At 30.8% G+C, this 12,167-nt stretch overlaps 1 protein-coding gene across 4 annotated transcripts in view; it reads left to right on the top strand.

The window, feature by feature from the left end:
• Cwc22 (CWC22 spliceosome associated protein) overlaps positions 1-12,167 on the top strand; it is a 56,296-nt gene that overhangs the window by 20,871 nt on the left and 23,258 nt on the right. For all 4 annotated transcript variants that reach the window (XM_021725966.3, XM_005324665.3, XM_078017686.1 and 1 more), the window contains exons 5-11: positions 870-1,112; positions 4,123-4,251; positions 7,849-8,017; positions 8,366-8,419; positions 10,663-10,798; positions 10,904-11,110; positions 11,202-11,264. In XM_021725966.3, coding sequence (XP_021581641.1) covers positions 870-1,112; positions 4,123-4,251; positions 7,849-8,017; positions 8,366-8,419; positions 10,663-10,798; positions 10,904-11,110; positions 11,202-11,264 — 1,001 coding nt within the window. The remainder of the gene's footprint in view (positions 1-869; positions 1,113-4,122; positions 4,252-7,848; positions 8,018-8,365; positions 8,420-10,662; positions 10,799-10,903; positions 11,111-11,201; positions 11,265-12,167) is intronic.

The raw sequence follows: 12,167 nt of genomic DNA, 5'->3' as shown, positions 1-12,167 counted from the left end.
ATGCTGTGATGATATGAAACTCACTTTTATTTATGTATGTATAGCTTATTGTGTAAAGCAGGAACAAAATTATCTGAGTTTCTAAGACAATTTATTAAAAAAACAGTTAAGTGTACTAACTCATCTCTGGGGGGAAATAATAAAAAGTCAAGACTGTTTTGTGAGTTCTTGATGGTTTCAGAGAAAATAGCAATCTGATTGTTTTTTAAATGTTAAAAATAATTACTTACATTAAAGGGAAGCATAATTTTGGCTAGAAAAATTATTTTTTCCCCACATTGCCTCAAACAATCAGATGCTTTTGAAGTTTCTAATAAAAATATGAATTCTATCAAGGAGCAATTTCAAGTATTACTTTTTTTTAGCAATCTTACACTTAAATTTACCATTATTGAAAATAAAACTGTTTTCTTTATCTAGTTTATCATATATACCATAGGCCAGTTTGTTGTCTTTTTTTCATGTCACACTCTCACTGGGAAGCTTTTCATGATTCCTCTTCATCTCCAATATAAAAAACTTGGTTGTCTTTAAGGTTTCATAATCTGACTCAAACTCATCTTTCAAACTATTATCATGATGATTCTTTATTGTTTATTGGTCTTCCCATTCTAGCTTTAATATTCATGCTCAGTTATTCAGTTGTTATTCTCTCTTCTACCAGTTGCAGATGTCATTCTCCTTCTTTCTGTCCTCCTTCCCCACATACTCCCAGTCTAAATACTGTGATGCCTTTGAAGCCCTAATATAAGTTACATTTTCTCTGTGAAGCATAATTCACCATCCTAAACCACTTTTATATATAGAAAATATATAAAATATAATTTTATATATATATATATATATATATATAATTTTTTTTTAAACAGAAGCAGGGATCGAGAAAAACGCAGAGAGAGAGAAAGAGATATGGATCGGAAAAGGTCCCGAAAATCCCCATCTCCTGGGAGAAGAAGCCCAGAACCATCAGTAATCCAGAGTTCTTCCCAGGATGAACCTACTGCAAAGAAGAAGAAGGATGAATTGGACCCTCTTCTTACTCGCACTGGTGGAGCATATATTCCTCCTGCGAAGCTCAGAATGATGCAAGAACAGATTACAGATAAGAACAGGTATGTTGAGATACTAGGTCTGCCCAGGCAGTGATATGTCAAAAAATCAACCATGATCTAGTTGACCTTGGTTATTGAGACTTTGCATTGGTCCACAATAGAGATCTCAAATTAGAGACCTTTTTTCTTCTTTATTCCACACTCTGAACAAGAACATTATGTATAATTTACCTGGATATTAATTCATAACTTTATTATTTTTAAATTAATTAATTTAAAATTTTGAGAAAAAGTTATTTATCTTTTATTTTAATATTTTTTAAAACTGTGATTGTGTACATTTTTTATATATAATCAAAAATACCACTGATATTTTGATCTAAAATGAATCTTTTGAGTTGTATTAAACCAGGAGTCAGCAAACCTATAAAACGCCACAGGACAAATATTTTAGGTTGTGTGTCATTCTGTCTGTATTGTAGCTATTTAACATCATTATAATTTGAACACTGTCATAAGTAATATGTAAACAAATGAGTGTAGACATGTTCCAATAAAACTTTATTTACAAAAAGAAGTGGACAGCTTTTGGCTTAGGGGGTATAGTTTTGGCTTAGGGGTATAGTTTTCCAATCCCTCTATAAATCTATGAAGATGACAGTTTTCTCCTTTTCTTGCTTTTTTTAGACTATAATAGACTATTTTTCTGTTACTCAAAGGTAAACAAACAAAATTTATATGTGAACATTTATACAGAAATACCCCCTCCCTTTTCACAGTAATTGAAATGGTAAAAAGTGTTTTAGGAAAATACAGCTAAGTTTTCAAGAATTTTTCTCCAGTGGAATGAGATGGTAATTGGAAAAGTATGGTCCCAGAATGAAGTCATAACTCAGTTGCCAGGAAGTTAGTAAAAAGATTAGGTTAAAATGTAGCCACACTTTTAAGAAAAACAGATTCAAGGTGAACCAACAAGGAATGTCCCTATACCTTTTCATGTGTGTCTTAATGACAACTTACAAAATACTTGAGAGGCTTAGATAAATAAAATATAAAGTATTTCAATTAGCCTGAAATAGAAATGTCACATAAAATAAACCCATGAAGATTGTGAAATAAATTAAAACCTTAAGAACTAGAAAGGAGTATTAAATGACATAAAATTCAAACCAACAAATTCCTCTTTGTGTGCCATATTCCAGGTGTGGTTGTCGTATTTGGACTATTGAGGAGGAATTTGGGGATGGCTTATTAATGGGAGCTTAATGATTATGTAGGCATTCTCTTGCAGAAGGCAGAAGGGGCAGTATTAATGAAAAGTATTCACTTTCTCCAGTTCACTCCAATGCTTTTTATCCTCATTGTGAAAGACTAGAAACATCATTGTTCATCTAAGTCTTGCTTCCCTATAAGTACAGTACGAAGGGGAGATTCAGCACTATATGCAACTTTAAGAAGATTCCTTGAAAGTACTTTTACAGTTGAAGTCTATTCAGGGCTGAAAAGAGGACAATGAGAATTAGATATCTGAAGAGAAGTCTGAAGTCTTAGTCTTTTGTTTCAGTAAATAATTGGGTGAATTGAAGGCTTCCTACTTAGGAAATATAATAATACTTGATATAATTTTTTGATCGGTTTAATGGGAGAGGTTGTAATTAGATACCAGGAGTATCTTATTGATTCGGCTAGTTGTTGAGCCACAAGTCTCATTTCTCTAGAAATAGGGCATACAAAAGGGTTGGAGTTGTGAGATGGGGAAGTATTACACTTGGGGAGCAGGCAGTAGAGGGTAGATGTAGAGAACTTAGAAACAAAAATTAGGTGAACTGCAAGTCAGTCTGTCTTCTAGCCTTACCATCTACTGATAATTTAAACAGTCACTGATTAAATATTCTTGCTCATCAGGCACCATTTTTGACCCTCTTTGGTATACTACTTCAAGCAGATTTTTCATGTAGAATTTCAAAAGGTCAATGGATAGGCAATCAATCCATGAATGTGAATGGAAAAAAGTTGTATTTGTTATTACTAATCTCACTAAAATTTAATGTTTCTTTCTGTTAGGAATATAGGCCACAGACTATAACCTTAACAGTCTGTTGCAGATATCTTTAATATGGTTTTTGGCTATGACAAAAGTTGTTATTTGGCCTACTGTCACTTCTTATTATTGAATGTGTTAAGGAGCTCATAGATTACTATATCAAACTTAAATTTTCTATGTTTTAAAGACTATATTTCAATATTCTTTGTAATTCTGTATTTCTAGACGCCTCTGTCTTCATCAGACTTCCAGAGAACAGTCTGGAAGGAAAAAGGTTAAGACTTTCTGCAGCTGGAATCAAATTCCAGATAATAGTTATAAAATCTGTAGAATTTTAAAGTTTTAAAAGTTAAGACATTATAAATTTTAGTTTAACCCAATGAAACTTTTGGGGCTAAATAATTGAAAGTCTGTAGCCATCTGTCATTCAGCTGGTGTATATAGCTGTAGGACTACTGCCTCAGCAGATGTAGTCTTTAAAATCCTTAGAACAATGTTCCATGTGACTTTCCCTTTTTCTGTAATTATTACCATTTTTTTAAAAAATTAAAACATTTAATTTTGTTGTCTCTGATACTTTTATGGGTAGAGTCATAATAAAATTTCCTTTCTGTGGCCTCTATTTGGGTTATTTTTATTGTGGTTTCAAATTTTTTAAATTGCATTTACTTTAAAAGGTTTCCACAAAAGACAAGTTTAAGTGAAGCAATATAATACAAAATAAGCAGGCATTGAATTTCACTAAAAAATTGGTTTTTTTTTTTTAGTGAACATGGACATAAGATCAAAATATCCTTACATATTTTTACATAATTTTACCATATACTGAAGGGAAATGGTTTGTAGTTTGGTATTATATATACAGTAAATCAAATAAGATTTAATATAATCTGTTTAATCCTATGAATATATTTTACTATATTTAAAACTCATTTTGTGAAAACAGTGTTAATAAAAAACTACTTAATAGCCTGTTGCTATTGTAATTGTTGACAAAGTTTTAATTTTTATTGAAATTCTTTTTAGTTTAGCATACCAAAGGATGAGCTGGGAGGCCCTAAAGAAGTCAATCAATGGTCTTATCAATAAAGTCAACATTTCTAATATAAGTATTATTATTCAAGAGCTTCTTCAGGAAAATATAGTTAGAGGAAGGTAAGTTAATTATTTTATTTGTAGTATTTCATAGTAATTTTTTCAAAGGAACATAATATCTGTTATGTCCCATAATTATTGGTGTATTATGCTGATTCATTTTAATAGTAGTTGAAAATATTTAATTAAAATATAGTTTTTACTGAGCACAGTGGTTCATACCTTTAATCCCAGGGGCTCAAGAAGCTGAGGGTGGAGAATTGCAAGTTCAAGGCCAGCCTCAGCAATTTAGTGAGATCCTGCCTCAAAATTAAAAAAATAAAATAAAAAGGGCTGGGGGTGTGGTTCAGTGGTTAAGCACCCCTGGGTTCAATCTCAGTACCAAAAAAAAAAAAAAGTACAGCTCTTATAAAAATATAAGCTACTAAAAAATTACTTATACCCCGCTGTTAAAGGTCTTATGGAATTTTTTCTTTTTTGAGAAACTTTTGTATTACATGATTTCTGCACAAATATTTGTTTACTGAATGTCTTCAATAATTTAAACTCCTGAGAATAATGAATATTACAACATACTACCACAAGCCAGTTTAATTTCTTTTTTTTCTTTTTTTTTTTAGTTAACAGGTAGAAATTGTATTGTCATAAACGACAATGTTTTAATGTATATATTGTGAAATGGCTACATCAGCGTATTTAACATATGCATTAGTTCCTTTTTTTTTTTTTTCTTTCATAGGGCTAGGGATTGAACCGAGGGTCTTGTGCAGGAGAGGCAAGCATTCTACCAGCTGAGCTATATACCCAGCCCACCTTAGTTACCTTTTTTTGTAGTGAGAACATGTAAAATCTACTCTTAGTATTTTGCAATTATACATTATTATTAACTATAGTCACTTTAATATATAGCAGTTTTCTTGAATTTACTCCTTCTGTCTGACCAAAATTTTGTATATGTTCATCTCCTTGATCTTCCTATCTCCAATCTCTGGAAACCACCATTTTATTCTATTTCTATGAGTGCTACTTTTTTAGATTCCACATATAAGTGAGTTCACATCATATTTGTCCTTCTGTGCCTGACTTCTATCTCTTTTCATTAATGTCCTCTTGATTCATTCATGTTGTTAAAATGATAGGATTGCCTTCTTTCTTAAGACTGAGTAGTATTTCATTATGTGTGAGTGTGTATGTGTATGATGTACACACATGTATGTGTATATATGTATACACACCATCTTTTCCTGTCTATTCATCATAGACATCTTGGCTATTGTAAGTAATGCTACCATGAATGTGGGAATGCAGATATATCTTTGACATAATGTTTACGTATTCTTTGTAGTGGGGAATGTCGAATCATATGGTAGTTCCATTTTTCATTTTTTGGGAGAACCTCCATACTTTTTCTGGGTAGACTATTTTACATTCCCAATAACAATTTACAAGAGTTCCCTCTTCTGAAGGCTTTTGTCTTTCTTAGAACAGCCATTCCAACAGATGTCAGGTGATATCTCATTATATTCTTAATTTGCATTTCCCCGATGATTGGTAATGTTAAACATTTCATTTATCTTTTGGCCATGTGTATGTTTTCTCTTGAGAATGTCTATTCAGGTCCTTTGTCCATTTTTAAAATCGAGTTCTGTGCTTTTTTATGATTGATTTGAGTTCCTTATTTATTTTGGATATTAGCCCCTGATGAGTTGATGGTTTACAGATATTTCCCCCCATCTTCTAGGTTGTCTCTTGACTTTATTGATTATTTTCTTTGCTATGCAGAAGCTTTTTTAGATTGATGCAGTTTTATTGATCTATTTTTGCTTTTGTTACCTATGCTTTGGGGGTCTTATTAAAAAAAATTATCACCCAGAGCAGTGCCATGGAGCTTTCCCTCAGGAGTATTTTTGGTCTTATATAAGTCTTTAAGCCATTTTGAGTTGATGTTTCTTTAATGTGTTATAAGGTTTGGGTCTGTTTTTATACTTATGCATTTAAATATCTAGTTTTACCGGCTCTGTCTACTAAAGAGACTATCTTTTCCCTATTATGCATTTTACCACCTTTTGTCAAAAATTCTTTGACTGTAAATGTGTATTGTTCTGAGCTCACTGTTCTGTTCTCTGTTGGTCTCTGTTCTGTTTATTTCAGTACCATGCTATTTTGATTACTATAGCTTTGTAGTAAATTTTATTATTGGGTAGTGATGTCTCTTTGTTGTTTTGCTAAAGATTTCTTTGGGTACTTGAGGTCTTTTGTGGTTCCATATGAATGATCAGGTTTGTATTTTCTATTTCTGTGGGAAAAAAAGTAAGTCATTGAGAGGAGACTGGGGATATAACTCAGTTGGTAGAGTGCTTGCTTCGCATGCACAAAGCCCTGAGTTCAATCCCCAGCACCCCACACACTCATAAAAAAAAGTCATTGGAATTTTGATAGGGATTACATTATATTTATAAGTTGCTTTGGAAAGTGGAAGCACTTTATACCATTGATTCTTTCAATCCATGAACATGGACTATATTTCCATTTATTTATATCTTCAGTTTCTTTTGATAGTGATACATAGGTTCAGTAAAGATCTTTCACTTCTTTGGTTAAATTTATTCCTAACTTGTGTGTGGGGTTTTTTTTCCCCCCCTTTTTTTGGTAGTCCTTAAAATTAGGATTATTTTCTTAAAATTCTTTAGGGTAATTCATTGTTAACATATAGAAATGCTAAGTTTTGTGTGTTGGTTTTGTATCCTTCAACTTTATACTAAGTTTATTCTAACAGATTTTGGTGGAGCTCTTCCCATCTTAGAAAATAAGTAGACTTAAAGAAGTTACATGGATTGCTTAAGGTCTTTCTAGATTGTAAGCTGGGTTCTTTTATTTTCTGTTTTAATGATTCAGTTCTGATATATAAACCTGCTAACAAGTAAGACATTTATTCCCCTAGCCTTTGGCAATCCCGTAATTATTTGTCTTTATAGTACCAAAAATAACTTCAGTTATCCCACTTTGCATCTTTTCTGTTCCTCCTCAGATGCATATAATACCATGACAATTTCAGGGAATTTCATTTCAGTGAGTTTTTATTGTACTGTCATTGTTTTCAAATTAATCTTGCAGTGCTTTTATTGTGTCTTTTTCTTTGATAGCAGTATTCCAAATCTTCATTTTTAGTCCAATAAATTAGACTTAAAATTGTAAACAACTCAAATTTGTTTTTAATCACAATATTACTTTGCATAAATATGGACCCATATTGGAAACTTTATATACATCAACTTTGTACTTTTTACAGAGGTCATTTTTTTAATCATGTTTTTAAAAATGTTAAATTATTTTTTTTGAACTTTAAAATTCTCAAGTTGATGATTTTTTTATATGTAACAAATTTAGGAAAAGAAGTATTACGTTTAGAAAGGAGTTTTGAGAGAAGTTGCAGTAAAATCTCTCTGTTTTACAAAAGTACAAATTTAAGTTCTGTTTTTTTAAAGGCATTTATATTTATTAATAAGACATACGCTTTTCCTAGGTAAAGTGGTGAGAAAGTAGTCCTGATTGAGCTTTTAGGATTATTTACAAAGTAATAATATTACTGAATGTTAAGTATTTGTTTCCTAATTAATTGATTTTTTTCATTACTCATTTTTATTTTTTTTTAAACAGAGGACTCCTGTCCAGATCTGTTTTGCAAGCCCAGAGTGCTTCTCCAATCTTCACCCATGTTTATGCAGCATTGGTGGCAATAATCAACTCAAAATTTCCACAAATTGGAGAATTAATCCTCAAGAGGTTAATTCTTAATTTTCGAAAAGGCTATAGAAGAAATGATAAGGTATGTATGGATGGCTTGTAAATAGACTGTCACATAGAGAGTCTAATAAACCAGGATCAAAAATAAACAATGCTGATTGTAGGAGTGCTTTTTAAAGACCATATTTCATGAGAACTTTTTTGGTTCTATTAAATGTTTCTGACCACTAATTATGAGTCACAAAAACGATGGCTATAATTCCTGACTTGTAACTTGCCAGTAATGGCAGTGTTTCACATATATTACTTTCACATATAAATTATCCTTGTGTGTTAAATATCTTAAAAGTGTCTTCACAGACTACAGATTTTATAGATAAATGAAAATTGTTTTTTATAGATTAACTTTGTGTTTACTTTCACTTTTCAGCAACTTTGTCTGACTGCTTCAAAATTCGTGGCACATCTTATTAACCAAAATGTGGTAAGTAATTGTCTTCAAAACTTGGTCATGGTTAGTGGCATTAGACCATGGGCTTAATACGAGGTAATACGTCTGATTTTGTTTTGATTGTAGTCCTTGAGATTAAATACCTTGGATGATATTTTAATTTCCAAACTGCAATAAATGCATTTAATATTTTTTAATAAAGATGAATCAATACTTTTAACTACTTTCTCAAATTGATCTCACTTAATACTATACATATATATATATACACACACACACACACACACACACACACACACACACACACACATTTCTATATATATACAAAACTGCTGTTATTTCAAAGAATTAATCATTTTCTAAAACAGTAAAGTTGGTATCTCCTCCTCTCCTTTCTTTGTGCCTGGTGTTCATGAAAACCTAATAAATATCTGACATTCTACACAAAACTTGATAACCTGCAGCAACTACATATCTGTAACCATATATTTTTAATCAGTTTATAAAATATAGGAGATTTAATAATTTTAATGTTTTGAAATGCAAATCATTTTATTCTCTTCTGTACTATCCATTGGAACCTAATAAATATATTCTTAAAAATCTCTAGTCCCTGTAAATAAACAGATATTTATAAAATATGGTAGATCAAATAATTTTAATCTGTTTAAATGTAATTCATAATATTTTTTGTTCAGTTTTATTGTTCATTTTATTTTCATCTGCTACTTGATAGCTTCAATTTAGCTTCTATTTAACCTTGAAAATGGTAAAATTGTTCTTGTTCATATTCGAAGGTTTTCTTTAGATCTATATTATATTTTTACTGTGTATAAGAGGAAAAATTTTGAAATCACGCTCTTTCCTTTTCAGTTTATTTTTATTTAAAAACTTCTATTATAATTGTTGACACATTGATTATAGAAATTAATGGGTTTCACATCATTTCTATCCCCCCTTCTTCTACCCTCTTCCATTTTCCATTCCTGTTCCCTAATAGTTCCTTTTCTACTTTCAGATTTTTTTTCTTCCACTTTCCACATGTAAGAGAAAATATGCAATATTTGTCTTCCTATGTCTGTCTTATTTTATTTAACATGCTGCCCTCCATTTCCATCAACATTTTCTTACAAATGACAGGATTTCATTCTTAATGGCTGAATAGTATTCCATTTTGTATGTCTGTCATATTTTCTTGATACATTCATTTGTTGATGGTTACCTATACTGATTTCCTACATTGGATATTGTGAATAGTGCCCACAGTTAATTTTAGTTCTCTAACATTATTTCTTATGTACTTGAAAGTCTTTTCGTTCTTTGAAATCTTTTAGATGTTAACCTAATTGCTTGTTATATTATTGCATGAATAACTTGCTACTGAAGACCATGGAAACTTAATTTTGTATATCTGTAACTACAGAGATATGCTTCTTTTGAATATGTATTATACTTTGGAAATTTTTGGCATTGCCACAAAATGTAAAATACTTAGAACATTAAATATTTTGCATCTTCCCAGCTATTCTTGTCATTGATGTAACACTGTTTGACTCTCCTTCTTCTCTTCTCCCACAAAGCAGGATGTATTTTTGATGTACACAGTGTGAAAAGGATATTCTGACTTGAGACTTTGTCTCGTTCCTTCCCCATCTCAAAAAACATGTCTTATAAATGCATATGGATGGCACTTCAAACAGTGTTTCTAGTTAATTCTTTTTCATAGCAAACTATTCAGTAGATTTTTATACTCTCCCTGCCATTATTTACAAATATTAATTTTTTAACATGGCCCATGTAAATAATATAGTTTATTGCATACCAGAAATCATTAATTTAATTTTGTGGTAAAATTAGTATCCATGTAACTAGGGAACTATTTACTACTTAACAATTATTTATAGAATGAATTAAAAATTAATATAAATAGTATGATCCTAGAGAAAGGTATTATAACAAAAATCCTATTTCTTATAGTGCTTATGAAAAGATTATTTCATTAAAAATTAGTATGTGTTTTTTCACTTAGAGTTTTGAGATTATCTATGGCATTTTTTGTACTGAATGTCTAAAAAGAATATTTGCTAAAGTTAACTTAGTTGTATTTGATGTTAAGATTTTAGAACAATTATCTATAAATGAAAATGAAAAAAATAGTATCATCATGTGTTTAATATAATTATTGTTGAAACATATCCTGGTTTTTAAAAATTATTTTTAATAGTAGGCTAATATATGTAAAAGCTTTTTTTTTTTCCTCCTGCATTCTCTTTAAGGCACATGAGGTTTTATGCTTAGAGATGCTCACTTTGCTCCTAGAAAGACCAACAGATGATAGTGTTGAAGTAGCCATTGGTTTTCTCAAAGAATGTGGCCTCAAATTAACACAAGTGTCACCAAGAGGTATCAATGGTAAGTGTATATTCTTGGTTTGTATATACATGTATTTTTTTTTTTTTTAGAATCATACTATTTATTGCTTATTTTGCTCTTTTTTTTTTTCCTGTGTAACTTAAGCTATCTTTGAACGCCTTCGAAACATTCTGCATGAATCTGAAATTGATAAAAGAGTTCAGTATATGATTGAAGTGATGTTTGCTGTACGGAAGGATGGATTCAAGGATCACCCTATTATCCTGGAAGGACTTGACTTAGTTGAAGAAGATGATCAGTTCACCCATATGCTTCCTTTGGAGGATGACTATAATCCAGAAGATGTTCTTAGTAAGTCTAGGGGTTGGGGAATGGGAAGTGAGGCACCCAAAAACTATAAATATAGAAAATAAACATTTAACTTTTAATTTCTTTTTTTAAGATGTTTTCAAGATGGATCCTAATTTTATGGAGAATGAAGACAAGTACAAAGCTATTAAGAAGGGTATGTAAAATTTTATAAAAAAATTTATTTTGGATAAGTAGAAGCAACTTAGGTACTTATATGATTTTGGTAGAAAGGAATATTTATAGATCACTGATCTTCATCCTGTGAGATCTGTGATCTTATGAAGCAGTTCTCTTCACTGCTTTTTTGTTGTAGTATTTGGTTAACATATTATTGCTTAATTCTGAATCATTTATCTTATTGTCTCTTCTTACACTCTTTATAAGGTATTCAATCCTTAAGTCTCACCCCTCTTAAGAAACATTCATAAATTACCAGTGGCCTTTATTTAACCTCTTTGCCAATTATTGTGTTTTGCCAATTATCTGTGCCCCCCAGTTTGATATTCAGTTAATTGGTATGCATTATATAACTGCTATACTTTATTTCATCTTGAGAGCAGGTTGATGTCCTGATAAAATTAGTCTGAGATTATTACCTAATAAGTTCATAATTATTGTTATTTGTATATCATTAGTGTATTGTAAGCATTAAATCTGAATAGATTTTGCGTTTTTTTTTCTTTGACATTACTGGCCACATGACTTGAAACAAGTTACTTGTTTGATGTAAGCATGAATCTTACTCATTTGTAGAACGATAAATGAAATGCTTTGGTGTGCATTGTGTGGCCCCAGAAGAAGTATTCAGACTATGAATATACATAATATATATATAAGCTATATTACTATTATTATTTTCCTAAAACTAATATCCAGGCCTACTTATATAATAGTTTTATGAGTTTATTTCCCTTCAGTTGTGAGTTTTACTTGAGAAGAACATTCTCAGGGAAGCTCTTAAGAAAGAAGAGACATGGAACTCTCTCTTTGCCTGTATTCTTATGCTGTAGTCCTACTTAGAGTGGAAGGTAAAAGTATAAACAGCCTTCTATTTCTA

This window comes from Ictidomys tridecemlineatus, chromosome 7, assembly GCF_052094955.1.
Source record: "Ictidomys tridecemlineatus isolate mIctTri1 chromosome 7, mIctTri1.hap1, whole genome shotgun sequence".
Lineage (NCBI taxonomy): Eukaryota > Metazoa > Chordata > Mammalia > Rodentia > Sciuridae > Ictidomys > Ictidomys tridecemlineatus.
This window is presented reverse-complemented; position numbering and strand designations above follow the sequence as displayed.